At 43.6% G+C, this 16,864-nt stretch overlaps 2 protein-coding genes across 2 annotated transcripts in view; one reads left to right on the forward strand and one right to left on the reverse strand.

The window, feature by feature from the left end:
- Nucleotides 1–11,889, reverse strand: part of LOC134458671 (galactose-1-phosphate uridylyltransferase-like) — a 101,356-nt gene extending 89,467 nt beyond the window's left edge. Inside the window, exons 1-4 of the mRNA XM_063211101.1 lie at nt 11,768–11,889; nt 10,691–10,860; nt 6,647–6,722; nt 5,585–5,633 (exon numbers count right to left, since the gene is read on the reverse strand). Coding sequence (XP_063067171.1) covers nt 5,585–5,633; nt 6,647–6,722; nt 10,691–10,860; nt 11,768–11,804 — 332 coding nt within the window. The 5' untranslated portion in view covers nt 11,805–11,889. The remainder of the gene's footprint in view (nt 1–5,584; nt 5,634–6,646; nt 6,723–10,690; nt 10,861–11,767) is intronic.
- Nucleotides 11,890–12,341: 452 nt separating this feature from the next.
- sigmar1 (sigma non-opioid intracellular receptor 1) lies at nt 12,342–16,522 on the forward strand. The gene is made up of 4 exons (XM_063211177.1): nt 12,342–12,594; nt 13,461–13,661; nt 14,260–14,352; nt 14,648–16,522. The coding sequence occupies exons 1-4, from the start codon at nt 12,450–12,452 to the stop codon at nt 14,875–14,877; spliced, it is 669 nt and encodes a 222-aa protein (XP_063067247.1). The 5' UTR covers nt 12,342–12,449; the 3' UTR covers nt 14,878–16,522.
- The last annotated feature ends 342 nt before the right edge of the window (nt 16,523–16,864 follow it).

Here is a 16,864-nt window from a genome sequence, read left to right on the forward strand (position 1 = left end):
GCTAGTCACATAACGGCTCTGTCTTGACAGCCTGGGACATTCCTCGATATGAACGTTCCAATTGGTTTTCGCCGAACCGCGTCATAGTGAATTCGCTTAAGATTAGCTTGAGTTTAATCGTCAAAATTCGCCCTGGTCGCTCAAGAAGCTTCGCTCCTGGCGAATTCGCTCTGGTAGCTTTATTCGCCTTCCCTCCATAGAGAAACAATGACTTCCGCCGCGCAGGTCGCTTAGTTCGCCTTCGATGTACACGTGGCATAACGGGTACTAAGCACCAGTGGTGTAGTCTACTTTTTTATGGTGGGTATACTGTATATTTGAGCATTTTTTGAGGTGGGTATACTGTATATATTTGTGCTATTCTAAATAATGGATCAATCAATTTTAAGTGGGTATACTGAAATCCCAGAATTTTGAAGTGGGTATACTGCGTAAACTGCGTTCTACGCAGACTACACCACTGCTAAGCACCTGAACATGGCAACAGGGATACGGTGCTGGAGGGGAGAACAGTAGGGGGTTGCATGGTGGATGCTTGGGGCATATGCATAGAGATAGTATGGTGGGGATGGGTTTGGTAATGGGGATGTTTAGTGGATGTGGATGTTGGAATGGAAATGGGGGTTGGAGTTGTTTGCGTGCAGTACAGTATGTGCAGCAGGTGTCTGTCTCTGTGTGCATGGTGATGCTGAAAGGGGACTGCGGAAACTAGACTTGTGTGTGTGTGTGTGTGCGTGCATGCGTGAGTAGAAACTGTGCCTGAAAGATTTGATGTTCAGAGGTTAAAAAAGGGAAGAGAAATCAGGAAACTTATCATATAGTCAGGAAGTGGGAGAAAGAATATAAGAGAGAGAGAGAGAGAGAGAGAGAGAGAGAGAGAGAGAGAGAGAGAGAGAGAGAGAGAGAGAGAGAGAGAAAGACAGAGAGAAGAAGAAGAAGAAGAAGAAGAAGAAGAAGAAGAAGAAGAAGAAGAAGAAGAAGAAGAAGAAGAAGAAGAAGAAGAAGAAGAAATCAAAAGAGAAAAAAGAAGAAACTGAGTGCAGTTAAACTTCAATCTTTTGCAGTTAGCAATTCGCACAAACCTTCCTGCTGCCCTGCGCGCTACCCAATCGCCTCCTGTCTGCCAGTGCTGTAGCTGTAGTGCGGTCGGCATTAAGGCTTTTCTCAATTACAGAGGATGTGCCATCCCACTAATGTCCTCGCTGCTTCCTGAGAGGAGAGCCTCCCTTTCTCAATTTGCTCTCTTTCACTCAAAGCCCGTCTTTCTGTGTGTGTGTGTGTGTGTGTGTGTGTGTGTGTGTGCATGTGTGTGCATGTGTGTGTGAAAGTAGAAGATATAGTGTGTGTGTGTGTGTGTGTGTGTGTGTGTGTGTGTGTGTGTGTGTGTGTGTGTGTGTGTGTGTGTGTGTGTGTGTGTGTGTGTGTGTGTGTGTGTGTGTGTGTGTGTGTGTGTGTGTGTGTGTGTGTGTGTGTGCGTGTGTGTGTGTGTGTTTGTGCGTGTGTGCACTACATTATTGTGTCTGCTCCTCCCTCTCCCCCCTCATCTTTCACCATGTCCCTCTTTATCTATCTATCTACCCTTCTCCTTTCATTCTCTCTCGCTTTCTCTCTCTCTCTCTCTCTCTCTCTCTCTCTCTGCCCCCTGGTTGGCAGTATGATGGAGAGAGCATGGTCGTGGCATACATACGCTGCCACTGTGTGTGTCTGTGTGTGTGTGCATGTGTGTGCATGTGTGTGCATGTGTGTGAAAGTAGAAGATATAGTGTGTGTGTCTGTGTGTGTGTGTGTGTGTGTGTGTGTGTGTGTGTGTGTGTGTGTGTAAGTGCGCGTACGCATGTATGCGTGTCTCTGTCTGTGTAAGAGATAAGAATGAAATGGTGTGACACAACGACGTTCCATTCCCATTTAAAAATTCCAATAGACTCTTCCGAGCAGCTAGCTCCTAAACACTGAATTAAGATTTTTAGACGTTACGTGCACAAGTCGACATCCACAAGTCATACTTAAAAACCTGGCCAAGTCTACCCGCCCAACAGAGGGCAAGAACGGAGATTAACATGCCTTCATGCTTGTCCACCGTCTCTCTCAGAAAAGCCCATAAATTAGCTGTCACGCCTCAGAGGAAGGAAGGCACTTTTTAAGCCCACCGTTTATTCCCTGACAGCTGCAGAGCATGGGGTCAACGCATAATAGCTTTATACAGTATATCACGAAAGTGAATACACCCCTCACAGTTTTGCAGATTTTTGAGTATATCTTTTCATAGGAAAGCATTACAGAAATGTAACTTTGACACAATGGTTAGTGACCTTTTAACAACATATTTAACCGCTTAAATTTCTTGTTCACTCAGAAAAAAACAAAATACAGCCATTAATGTTTGAACATGTACTCACAAAAGTGAGTACACCCCAGATTAAAATCCAGTAGAGAAGGGGCTATGTTGGCTCGAATCGTCTCGAAATGAAACGAAATGAAAAGGGATGACAAGGGAGGTCATCAGTGTGCGTTTCAACCTTTCTTTGCATTGAACTTTTAAATTTTGAGTCTGGATCTGGCTGAAATAGATTGGTGTGAGATTTGAATGCAATCCTATGGAGAATATCATGATCTGCTTCAGTAGTCACAGTGCATGTTGACATGCATGTTTCTTTTAGGTGTATTTCAGATTGCCAATGTTGACAGCATTCATGCATCCCCAAACTATGTCAGTCCCACTACCATGCTTGGCTTATGAGAGGATACAGCTTTTTTGTAAAACTCACTTGTTTACCACCACACATGCTTGACACCATCTAAAGCAAATTTGTTTATCTTGGTCTCTTCAGATCACACGACATGGTTCCAGTGATCCATATCCTTGGTCTGTTCATCTCTCTTGAGACCAAGATAAACAAATTTGCTTTAGATGGTGTCAAGCATGTGTGGTGGTAAACAAGTGAGTTTTACAAAAACGGTGTATCCTCTCATAAGCCAAGCATGGTAGTGGGACTGACATGGTTTGGGGATGCATGAATGCTGTCAACATTGGCAATCTGAAATACACCTAAAAGAAACATACATGTCAACATGTACTGTGACTACTGAAGCAGATCATGATATTCTCCATAGGATTGCATTCAAATCTCACACCAATCTATTTAAGCCAGATGCAGACTCAAAATGTAAAAGTTCAATGCAAAGAAAGGTTAAAACGCACACTGATGACCTCCCTTGTCATCCCTTTTCTTTTCGAGACGATTCGAGCCAACATAGCCCCTTCTCTACCGGATTTTAATCTGGGGTGTACTCACTTTTGTGAGTACATGTTCAAACATTAATGGCTGTATTTTGTTTTTTTCTGAGTGAACAAGAAATTTAAGCGGTGAAATATGTTGTTAAAAGGTCACTAATCATTGTGTCAAAGTCAAATTTCTCTAATGCTTTCCTATGAAAAGATATACTCAAAAATCTGCAAAACTGTGAGGGGTGTATTCACTTTCGTGATATACTGTATATATTAGTTGTTAAAAAAAAACTTGTTCCAAATGCAGGCAATTTATGGCCTAACCACAAAATGATAGTGTTTTTTTTTCTTTCGTCATACCCGTTCCGTTTCTTTCCCCCATGCACGCCAGGAGAGATGGATCGGCTTTATTTTCCGAGACGTGTGTCAAATGCTAATAAAAACGTGAATGAATACATTGCGCGCCAAACACTTGTGCTGTGTCCCACAAACTCCACTTCCAAGCGCAGCTGGCTGCTGACAAAGAACAACAGTGCCTCTCAGAGGTCAATGTTAGAAACTGCAAGGCAGTGGGTGACTGTCTTGGCCCCCAGAAGCCATTTGACTCCGTTCGGCAGCGGGGAAATTTATCACATGAACCTGGCCCTGCACTTTACCGGCGAGAGTGCACTAAAGCACAGGGCCCCCTTTCCCTCCTGCTGTTTTCAACTAAAGTAATAAAAACACAGGACTTCAAGTCTGTTTACAGCGGCGGTAATAAAAGCTGAAGGCTTCAATCTGCTGCGGATCTACTTTCAGCGACCCAGAAAGGTCACATGGTTATAAAGGTGACTAGGCTTGGAGTTATGATATTTTTCCCTGGCACGGACATTTGGCTCGTTCACCACAGGATGCTACGAATGAATAGGCTCAGCAGATTCTGTTAGAGGAGCCCGTAAAGACAAAGATATGCTCTCTTCCGAAGATACAGGAATACATTTGAAGTGTTATGTGTTGTGCTTTGGGCAAAACTACCTAAAGGCAGCTACACTAACTGCACATTTAGGCCAATTGAGTTTAGACAGGAAATTGACTTAATAGCCCTCCATTATATTCTGTCTAAACACACACAGCACATTGAGTGCAGTGTGGTATGTTGAAAGGAGAGTGTAGTGTGGTTAAGTTGCTGCTGAGTAACAGAATATGCAACAGCCTGATTCACCCCGTAGGGTTACGATTGCTGGACTTTCAGTAAGATAAGATGCAGGTAAGATTAACAAGCAGGTAATGTGATCAGAGGTGACAAGTCATGATGGCAAGGTCCAGAAAACAGGGGCGGACCAACGGCACACAGGGTCCACTCCCCAAGCAAAGCACTGATAGGCCCCCCCATACGGCCAAGCAAGGGCAAGATAGGAACCCCACCCCCAACACAAGAGGGCCCTGGGCCCAAGGGCAAATGCCCCACTCGCACCCCCCATAGCTCGGTCCCTGCCTGAAAATCAGACACTCAATGTACAAAAAAACTTGATGACAATGACAATACAACACGATACTTGTTTTCACAATATACTGCATCAATTCATGAAAATGTTTCGTGATACTCATTTTCACAATATACTTCATCAATTGATGACAATCGATTATTTACTAATAATAAAGTTGAATTTGCCACTGGTTCATTTTGTTTAGTATAGAGTAGATTTTTGTTTAGTAGAGAGTACATTTTTGTTTAGTAGAGAATCGATTTCTGCTGTGGTGGAAGCTCTCTCCTAGCTAGAAATCTTAATAAAATCAATTGACTTTTGAATGCTACACAGCAACTGACAAATAAGCTGTATTTTACACATTTACTGAAGTAAATATCGCAATAGCACATTGCAATGCATCGTGATAGAATCGCATCGTGGCATGTGCATCGTGGCATGTGCATCGTGGCATGTGCATCGTGGCATGTGCATCTAATACCCACGTGGCATGCTAATACCCACCCCCAGGGGTGTCATACAAGGGGCTAAAGTGTGACTGCATTATCAGGGGGGGCCCCATGTAGTTTATATATGGGGCCCAAACTGTGTCTGATTTATGTACAGTAGATGTATGGCTGGGAGGGGTCCATTGGAGCTGATTGTAGGGTGAATTCAGGTCAATTGGGCCACGTTTTTCCATTCGCTAATATGCAAAAAAAAAAGTGGCCCAATTCACCTGAATTCTTCATACATAGGGCCCACAATTTGCTGCAACGCCCCTGCCCACCACTACTCAATAAAACATATCAGTGGCCTAGTTAAGGTAGCCATAATGCATATGAAGCAGGATCTTAGTACATATGAATGGACTAGTTAAGCTAGGCGTAATGCATAAGAAGCTGGATCTTACCAAACTCCCCTGGCAGCCTTGGTCTGGAAGAGAGGATGGTGGTCAGCACCTGCAACATAAAAAAGCTCAGTATACTGATACAGGAAATATGGCAGATACACACACAAACCACACACAAACCGCACACACACACACACACACACACACACACACACACACACACACACACACACACACACACACACACACACACACACACACACACACACACACACACACACACACGCATGTGCCCAGTCCAGGTGCACATAGACACACAAGCTTGAAGATTCAGAAACTAGACTGCCTGTGCAGTCGCCTTCGACTGCTTAAGGTATATCCCCGAAACGCAATGCTTCCAGTCCCCCATCATTCCTACCACTCCCGTCCACCTTTTCATAAACGTATATGATAAATACAAAATATTAAAGAAATATATTTAATATCTATACATCAATGACGTGCATAGGCTTAAAACCAAATGACTATTGTGAAAATGAAGCAAAAAATGGGGCAAATGGTAACACTGTTTTAATGGTTCACTATTACAGTGAATATACCACATTAGGTACAGTGTAATAACCATTGTAACAATATTTAAAGGAGAAGTCCACTTTTTTGAACATTAAGGCCATTTTCTGAGTGGTCTGCAATGTTTTAGAGTCCCCCTCACCGTTTATTTCATGTTTGCTGCAGTCTCTGATATTTGGCTGATTTGGATTTTATCTCAACCAGCTTTAGAATGGCCGTCTATGAGCACCTGCAACTCTGTTCATCCGTTCAAAATGTATCGCGTTAACACGAAAGACCTTACGCTGAGGCGGACGCGGCGGCGGACGCCGCGGCGGCGGCGCACGCAAAACCATTACATCCCCGACGCTCTGCGTTTCGGGGATATAACAAGCACACAAGACAGACAGACAGACAGACAGACATGCACGCACACACACAGATGGAAACACAGAAAGACAGACAGACACAGACAACCATTCGAACAAACGTAGAAAACACACACACCGTAAGTACCTGTACAAGCAAAAAACAACAAAAAAGAAAGAAAAAAGAACATCCCTCATGTCTCACCAGGGTCCGGGGCGTCAGGCTGGAGTGCCGGGAAGTCGTTTTCAAACAGGAAGGTGCTGTCATAATCAGGATTCACCTGCAGTAGTGGACACATCACCGGGAGGGAAATGTGAAAAAGGGCAGAAAAATATATCCACGTCCACACTTTCACATGGCCATTTCATGCCCTGACCCTCAATCACTCTCAATGGCCAACCCCTGCCAGCTCGCTTCCAGCCGACGGCACTGTACCATTAAGTCGCAGTGGGTTATATGGAGAGACGCGAGCCAATTTTTACAAGCTAAATGGTTACATTAAGATCTGCTTAGGCCACGGATACTCTCCCTGGGCTGTCATTCGGGGCCCGAAAACGAGCCAGGCTATTAGGTTAATCATACAGTTTCAATCATCAGCCACACCGCTGCCCTTCGATGTCCTTCCATGGCACCGCATTTAAGATTAGGCTGCTTCACTTAAAATAAGCCCACATTGACCTCGCTGGTTGATGGACGATCGTATAATAATGCATAGACAGACAGGGTCTTCTATGCTATTATTATGCTATACTAAGCAAAAAACTGCTCATCACGTTGCATTTTTTTTTTTTTAATAATTTGAAAACATTGATGACACAGCAGGTAATGAACACATGCATCAACACACGTGGGAGCAGATGATGATATAAGGAAGACATCACTTCTTGCTCTGGCACAGCGTGGGATCTAGCCTTGTGTTGCCGACACATGCATTTGTGTGTGTATGGGGGGGGCATCACCTTCACAGGAATCAAGTACACACACACGTGCAAGTACGCACACACACACACACGTACAGATGCACACCTATACACACGCACGCAAGCTTACTGTTTTGCCACCCAGGTAAAGTGGTGAATGGTTAGCCTGATTATCATCGACTTTCAAATTTCTCCGAGACTTTGTCTGACCAGGACCATAACAATTAACATTTCCCAAAAGGCATGTTTGACCCGCCTCCCTTGGTTTGCTAATGGTTGTTCGCTTCCCGACAAAATGGGAGGAGTTCCTGATTTTTTGGGAGCTCAGGAACGATATTTGTATTGCTCTTGGCCTGACTAAGAAGCAACGCTGAAGGTGTTGTGTCACCAGGAGGGCACGGCCTGGCTAGTAAATGGTAGAGTGGTAAATGGTAGAGTCTGCACAAAGTCTAGTCATGCCCAGTCTGCTTCTGACATTTCCCATGGGAAAAATATAAAACCGAATAAATAAATAAAACAAATGGATAAAAAAATACAAGTGAAAGTTTCAGAGAGAGAACGGTACATAAAATATGAACAGACCTGCTGACCCGCAGCATTGCTGAGCATGTTTTGATGTGTTGTATATGCAAATTCCTCGGTGCAGGATAACTGCCCTTACCGCTGGGATGTTTTTGCACCTCCATAAGTCTCTACCCACACAGCTATGTTAGTATTCTGACAGAACAACTTGCAACAGAAAAAAACACAGCAGGACACCAGACTGTACAGAATAACTGTCTAACCCAATACTGCTGTGATGCGACCTCCGAACCCTTTGGTGTTTAACTGCCTAAGTAAGAACAGGTTGCTTGTACAGTGCTATTCAGAGAGGTCAGGAAGTTTGTTAGGTAGCAGATTCTTTTTTTTCTTTAAAGAAAAATTGAAAACAAAAGTGCTCAAGTAGAATATATCCTCAGCATGTTTGTATATGGTATTCTGTTTAAGGTATTCCGTTCACATGGCTCATTTGTGGCTCCAATGACTTGTGAAAATAATTATTTAACTTAAAAATGTGCGTAATGTTCCTTTTTCACTGCCTGTGAAAATATGATGGATAGCTTCGTATCTGTTGGGCACAAGCATAAGATGAGTTTACAAAAACATGCAGTGAAGAGAATGGAACTCAGTCAGTGCTTATGACAGTGTTCTTTCGCAAGAAGACGCTAGGATGACTTGACTAGTAGGCTAACAGGAAAACAGGAAAACACAATCTGTGGGTAAAGGTAAAGGGCATTCCCCTTTTGGGGCAATGGACCGAAAATCTGTACTGCACCTCTCCCATAGCTCCGAATGCTGAATAAGGCCCTGAGTGCGTTTTAATATGCGTCCTTGCCTCCTCCACTTGCCTCCTCCACTTGCTTCTCGTCATGATGACATCACTGACAACAGCATTATGTTTCAATATCTTGCAAAAGCTCAATTGTAATGTCTTTTTCTCATTTGCAATTGGGATGGTGAATGAAAAACAGTCCCTCAAAAGTTGTTGTGGCGAGGCTGACAGCTGGGAAACTTTATCGTTTTCTCCACGGAGGAGGGGCCAGGAGGCGGGACGAGGAGACAAGCACAAGTGGAGGAGGCAAGGTCACATATTGGGATGCACCCCCTATCTAAAATACGCTTCCGCACCCTTCCTGTAATTACAACCACCATTCTATTTCCGTGCGCATGTGTTCACACACAGGGTCAGCTACATTAGTTGCCATCGGAAACCAATTAGCCGAAGTGCGAGAGGGTCATAACACCCACTCAGCAGCACAGCACAGCAGTGTGTGAACGGGGATAATACTGACTTATTAAAGATGTGTGTTCCACACTTCATTGCTGCTAATTGACTTTTTGAACTTCCGCTGTGTTAAGATTTCCCTTACCGTCTTCAAGCTTGCTAGGGTTGAGAAGTGACAATACTTTTACACCAGTTTTGCATTCTAACCATCTGACAATATTCCAGAACAATGTAAAGTCAAGGAGATGCATAACTTTTGGAATGATATTTGGAGTATGTTACCCTTAGTGCAGAGCCTATGCTATAACCTTATTGTCACCAAAATCGTAATGGCTATGTCTTAATCTGTTACTTTAGGTTCTCGTTATTCTCACAGCAATGTTGTTATGATGCAGTTGAGTATTTTCAGCGAATAGTGAATAGGCCTGCCGACGACCCCATCTGCAGTAAGAAGCTACAACAACTGCACGTTGAAATTGGCCGGAATCCTCCTTAAAGTCTCAATACCTCGTTTGGCCACTGAGGGGCGTCCTGTTCTCCATAAACTACAGTACACTTGAACATGGACACATCACCATTAACCCAGGTCCCAATAAACACTCAACTCTCCATTAGCTCTGCTGCTTGATAAACTCTCTAATCTTTAATTAACTGTGACACTGTTTGACTCCAACCCGTTAGCTTTGCCACTGATGGATTCATGCCTCTTTTGTTGTACACTGTTACTCTGATGGCTTTGCCTCTCCATTACCTCCAGTGCTAATAATCTATTAACTCCCCATTAACCGCGGCGCCAATAAACTCTCAAGTTAGCGCTAGAGCTAGCGGCCTAGCGCTCACCTCTCATTTAGCTTCAGTGCTGTTTCACATTCTTGCTGCTCTATTAGCTTCAGTGCTACGAGCCAAAAGCCTCTCACTTCTCCATTGGCTCTTTGGCTGGGGGTGCCTTATTAACTCTCTATTTTGTCTTTGTGTAACCTGTGTTGTTTATAAAGTTTGACCATACCCTTATTACTGCAGTGTTACATTTGACTAAACACACTCATGCAGATAAACTGTGTAATTGGTTCAGCAATGGAGAATCAGTATTATTATTACTAGTAGGTTATATTTTATTTTATTATTTTATTACTATTACTACTATTTTATTTTCAGTTTCCCCTGAAATACATGTTGCATCCCTGAGCAAGACTAAGAAAAGACTTGTGAACCATTAGGCCACTGAAGAGAACTGTTGGCTCAATTGTATTCCAAACATTATTTGGTGACTAACCCAGCTTAGTGAGTTGTAAAACATCCAATAATGAGACTTAGAGAGAGAGGCGGCGCAAATGGGGTCCTCGTTACATTGTATCTATTGGGCTGCAGGAGTCCCTTCAGATGACTTTGGCCCTGAGATGATCATTTTATGGACCACAGTACATTATAACAAAACGAAATAATCCAAAAAAGGAACTTTCAATAGGGGCATTGTTTGTCCAGTAGGGCAAAGGAGAAAGTGCTTTAGCAGCACCTTGTCCCTATCTGTGGACACCTATGCCAGTGTGGCTTAACATTTCTCACCTCTCCATTGGCTCTGGTGCTGCGTGGGCAGAGTGGGTTGCTGGGGTCGTGGCGGGGTACGCTGTCCTCTGAAGGCTTCTCCACCTGGCCCTTCCAGGGTCGCTTCATGCGGTGAGCCGACACCAGAACCCAGGAGCCGCGCAGCGGGTTGAACCGCAGATGCTGATGATCTGTGGAACGCACGCGCGCACGCACGTGCGCACGCGCGCACGCACACGAACACACACGTGCGCGCGCGCGCGCACACACACACACACACACACACACACACACACACACACACACACACACACACACACAGCACATTGGGCTGTTGTGAGCAAATCTTCTTCTTACTACAAAGGTGTTGTGGAATCTTGTCCAACCCCAATTGTAAATGATCACACTGATGCCTTTACATAGGCGTATAGACTAGTTACAGAATTGATAGGCTAGGCTGGTTTTGGTTTATTGAACAAAACAACAACAAAACAACAGTAATAAGGAACAAATGCACAAGCAATAGTATTTTAAAACGTACAATCCATGCTGGTGCCATCTTTTCGACATAGAAGTCTAGCCTACAGTGTCTTCCACAGTTGTAAAGTAGAAGTAGGCCTACTGCTACATATTGTTTACAACACTAGATGCTGCTGCACAGCTGAAGCTATGTAATATCATAGGCATACTACTGAGGTTGTAATTACATCCGTAACAGTACTTTTAGTTTTACTTCTACTTGTAAGAACTTTATTCAACTCTGGTGTCTTCAAACGTGTGCTTCTGCAGTCTGCTCACTAGAACAATGACACCCGAGCACGCGCCATACACTGTCACGAGTTTTGACATCCGGATGTCATTGTGTCATGTCAACCATGGAGCATTGTGCATGGTGTAAGTAAAGCTCCACATAAATGAAAAACAATTTGCCATCACGAGAAATGTTGTGTTTGTTCGGAGGAGGATATTATAGGACACATTCCCTATATGCAAAGCATGCATGTTTGCACCACATGCTTGTACAAAACTTTCTTTAATCCGACAGCCACACACAGCGATAGCAATTTGTAGGCATGCAGTTCATTGTGACAGTGCTACCTTTGGGGTCAAACTCGGCTTTGTTGTCTCTGTCCATATCGCCGTGTCACCTAAATCCCAGTCAGTGCTTCTGACAGACTGTAAATAAACGCATTTATGGACAGATACGAGTTGAATGTGCACTGCTTCCTTATTTATCAATTTTGGAAAGTTGGCAAGTGACAGGATTGGTCCGCGGTACACTGACGTGATGCGGCCATGGTAAAGAGGCTGATGAAATGCAAGGTTGCGTTTACAAGACGCATACAAGTGGGGAAATTTTATTCGTGTATGCTTGCTTTATTTGTGCAGAAGGTGTTTTAAGGATGGCGCTTTCACTTATAATCTTAACAAAATATTATCTGATCATTAAACCCATAGATACGACTTGTGTTCTGGCTTATTCAAGAGTTGATACTTTTGCGCATGCAAGCGCCTTGCTACCGCGCTTGAAGCTTCCTTTTGCACGTGATTTCTTTGACAGGTTTTCATTGGTTCAATGGCGGGGTTTGACTATTTCTTATTGGTCAAAACCACCCCCAAAAATTATACATCAAACGACGCTATCCGCTTGCTAGCGTTTTTGACACATTAGCAAACCATGGGGATTGAATGAAACGCGGCGCAATTTCAAGTGCCTGGCGGTGTAGAATTTTATGTTTAAGTTGTTTGTCATTTCCTTCGTATTTTTGTAAAATCGACCATGTCTTTCACTAAAAACATTTTAAAACTCATCGTGGCAAGTGGAATTTTAGCCTTGACTGTACAGTACTTGCGATACTGGATGGTAAACAAACAGTATGTATTCACCAAAGAAGACATCGCTAACTTGGCTAAACAGTATGCGGGTAAGTGTCATCAAATACATCACACAACACTGCTTGCGACATTGTACCAGTGTCTTGTTTACTCAGTCTGCAAATGTGTTCACTTTGATTTATGGGGTAATGGAAATCTAAAACTCAGGAAAACCAACATGTTGCACGTTGAACTACTCTGCCTTACCTTGAAGTGTGTGAGCCTGTTCATTCATGTCGAGGTGCAGTTCTCTCAGATATGGAACACCGTTGAAACACTCAGAGTATTTTCTTTTCCTGCTGTTTTATAGCACCAACCAACTTCAGAGTGTTGCAGAATGCATCTGATTGCCCAATGCCCTGGATAACTAACCCCTAAAGTCATAACCACACCATACCATACCATACCATACCTTTAGATGGCTGGGTGGTGTGTAAACCCCAGTCTATGAGGAGCAATCATTTTGCTAGTGAAAGGGTTGCCTTCTTCTGATAAGCTACTCCTTGGACAGTCATCTTTGTTCTTGACAAGTAAGGTAGGCCCCACAGAAACAGACAATGAAGACATGGTGCGTCCCCACATTACAGGGAATAAACCCCCAATTGACTTTTATGAAAAAAATATTCTTGACTGAATTTCTTCTTGATGTCTACATAGGTCCAGGGCTGTAAATTAACTCCCGCCAAGTCGCCAACCGACCAAATGCTGGTGAAAATTCAGTTTGGCTTGTGGAAAAGAAAACTTACGAGTCACTTTCAGTGGTAGTGTGTGTATGCATGGCTAGTTAGATTTAACATCAGTTAATTTATAGCCCTGTAGAAGTCACACTGAATTAGACATTGATGAGAAACAAACCTATAAATAAAGGTTACTGAGCTTGAAGATATACCCCTTGGTCTTTTTTTTGCATCCCCAGGTCAGGATCACGAGCAGGCCTTTGCCAAGGTGGTGGTGGAGCTCCGGAAGAAATACCCTGGCCACATCCTGGAGGATGAAGACCTGCAGTGGGTCTTTGTGAACGCCGGAGGGTGGATGGGCTCCATGTGTCTGCTCCACGCCTCCCTCACCGAGTACGTCCTGCTCTTTGGCACAGCGGTGGACACAGGGGGACACTCAGGTGAGAGCTGCCCGGCCACTATCATTGGATTGCTTCTCTGAGATGTTTTGAACCAAGGTTCAAAGTTTCTTATTTTTAGTGACCTTCATGAAAACAACTGTGTAACATATGTAAGGGTACCGTATGTATGATTTTCTGTGTATGCTCCAGTCACACAGTCACCATGTGGTAGGGCTGCGCGATTGTGGAAAAAATCATAATCATGATTATTTTGGTCAAAATCGTAATCACGATTATGAATCACGATTGTTTTTTTGCAGATTTTTTTGAAAATTATAATAATAATTGTATACGGGATGAGCAAAATAAAATGAATTGTAATAATTATGTAAAGGTAATAGCATGAAACTTAGGTGGACAGATTTCTGTCCAGAAACACCAGCCTGTCAGTATGTTCTGGCTTCAAGGATGCCCTCAAAGGTACGTCACTATGGCCACGATTAAATCACGATTGAAATCATGACTTCGATTTCACGATTTTATCACGATTTTCGATGAATTGTGCAGCCCTACCATGTGGTATTATTTTCTCTGACAGAAATGTTAATCACCACTTTGTCTCCTTAACTTCCTTTGATCTCTGTGATTGTATGTATAGGGCGCTACTGGGCGGAAATATCAGACACCATCATCTCTGGGACTTTCAGGCAGTGGAAGGAAGGGACGACGAAAAGTGAGATGTATTACCCTGGTAAGAACATCTTGTATGTCTTAAACACAGAAAGGCGATCATTTGTGCGTGTGTGTGCACATAGTGTGTTCCCCTACACAAACTTCTTCCTGCTCATCGTCCAACTGTTGATGCCTTTCCCATGCCGTCCATTCCCCTTGTCCACCATTCCCCTGTTATGCGTTTGTTTTTCTCATGTTGTTCTGTTTTACATGTTTTTTTTATCTCACTGTACAGCACATTGAATTGCTTTCATGTATGCAATGCGCTATAAAAAATAAAATAGCCGTGCCTTGACTCGCCTTGCCTCCACCAGGCGACACGATCGTGCACGCGGTGGGCGAGGCCACGTCGGTGCAGTGGAGCGCGGGCACCTGGATGGTGGAGTACGGCCGGGGCTTCATCCCCTCCACGCTGGGCTTCGCCCTGGCCGACACCATCTTCAGCACCCACGACTTCCTCACGCTCTTCTACACCTTCCGCGTCTACGCCAAGGGCATGCTGCTGGAGGCCGGGACTCTGCTCACAGAAGCTGGGGTGCTCTAACGAAAGCACGAAAGCCCGGGGTCTCTACCACGATAGTCATTCCATTCTCTCTCTCGTGCTCGCTCTCTCTCTCTCTCTCTCTATCTCTCTCTCTCTCTCTTTCTCTCTCTCTGACAGAACTCTGTTCACAGAAGCTGGGGTGCTCTAACGAAACGAAACGAAAGCCCAGGGCTTCCACGATAGTCATTCCATTCTCTCTCTCACTCTCTGACATTACTCTGCTCACAGAAGCTGTGACGGTCTAACGAAACGAACGAAAGCCCAGGGTTTCCACCACGATAGTCATTCCATTCTCTCTCTCTTTCTCTCTCTCTCTCTCTCTCTCTCTCTCTCAGATGTTCCCATATCTGAATGTTCACTAGTTCTCCCTGTACAACACTGTATTGCACTGTTTTGTTAAAAGAGCAGTCCACCATTTTTCGAAATGTGCTCATTTTACACTTCCCCTGGAGTTCAATTGATTCCGTTGATATTACTCCTACCTCCAAGCTAGCATGCATGTATCATTGTCCTTGAACAGAATGTGTCCCACTAGCAGCTAGAGGACCCCAACTCTGTAACTGAAGACGAGGTAGGAAATGAGCATGAGTGTTTCTCAACCTTTTTTTAATAAACGGCCCCTGGACCTCATCCTAAGCCTCCCAAACACCCCTTGCCCTCATCATGAGCCTGCCAACACCCCCCTTAATATCAACAAATAAAATGGACTAATGCACCCCAACGCCAACTAAGCACCGCCCCCTTTCAGCTGTAACCTTCTGAACGCCCCCCTAGGGCTCCCCAACACCCCCTGGGGGTCTGTACCCCCCCCCTACACTAACACTACGCTAGCAGCTAGAAGACCCCATTCGATAACTGAAGGCCAGATAGGAAATGAGCATATTTCCAGAAATGGTGGTATGCAGCAGTTTAGTGTACAGTACAGTGAACAAATGAATTGATTCAATAGCAGCCTGTCCAACATGCTTGCTGAAAAAAAACCTTGTATAAGGCACTTAATGTGATTGCTACAAGGTGACTATCATTCCTTGGCCATCAAAAGACCGATTTGTCACTTTAACTTAGTTTTTTAAAATTAAATTTAAATTTCCCAAACTGACCAGTCAGGTTGTGCGCACTTCACTAGCGGAATACAAGCACCTTTAGCTTGCAAGTGTTCAACGTGTTTATACCTTTTATGATTCAAGTGGGTGAAAGCCCATTTGTTTCCCAAGTTATACGTAGGCCTAGTACTAAAACCTTTGTCAATTGTTCTGTCAGTAAACACTGTGAATTGAAATTAACCATCATCATTTCTTACAAATGCAATGCTCCATCGATTTTCTTTGAGAGTTTGGTTTACTTGGTCACTGTCCATCTATATACTGTCTACTACTTTGTTTTACTGTAAAAAGGACCAGAGATACTTATTTCAACTTCGCATGTTCCTTAACCGCCCAACATAATGTCTGTAATGTTTAGTCTAGTCAGTGGAAGTAGCCTACACTACAGTCGTTATTCTAGGGGTGTGCACACCACCTCTTACAGTATCTGTGTTGGTGGGTACATGTTATTACAGGAATGTTGATTCTCCTGCCCAGAAGAGTGCTGCATGTCCATGTATTATTGTGCATATTGTACGTATGAATGGACATTGACGTTCTTTCCCTCTGTATAAAAATTGCCCACCCTCTTCTTAATTCTTGTATTGAGTTGCACACAAATACAAATCGCATCTGTTGAAGCAATACTAAACACGTGGAAATAATGGGACTGTACCACCAGCATTGAAAGGGGGAAAGTGTCTTTAATTGACATTGCTGGCAATAAAGTGCATAAACAATGCAAATGTGTTGTCTGTTTGTGGTTGTTGTAACACTTTATTAAACATGTATAATAAGATTTTTAAAAAAAAATACTTTTGACACCCCTGATAAATTCCAAGATTTATAAAGTAGAAGAACAAAGAATCTACATCAGTAGGTAGGCTACAGTGGGATAACTTGTA

This window comes from Engraulis encrasicolus, chromosome 11 (assembly GCF_034702125.1).
Source record: "Engraulis encrasicolus isolate BLACKSEA-1 chromosome 11, IST_EnEncr_1.0, whole genome shotgun sequence".
NCBI lineage: Eukaryota > Metazoa > Chordata > Actinopteri > Clupeiformes > Engraulidae > Engraulis > Engraulis encrasicolus.

Excerpts from the sequence above, each read along its gene's own strand:
- sigmar1 (XM_063211177.1), top strand. The coding sequence starts at position 12,450 with ATGTCTTTCACTAAAAACATTTTAAAACTCATCGTGGCAAGTGGAATT. Across the intron at positions 12,595-13,460 it reads CTTGGCTAAACAGTATGCGG|GTCAGGATCACGAGCAGGCC; the intron begins GTAAGTGTCATC and ends TTGCATCCCCAG. Across the intron at positions 13,662-14,259 it reads GGACACAGGGGGACACTCAG|GGCGCTACTGGGCGGAAATA; the intron begins GTGAGAGCTGCC and ends TTGTATGTATAG.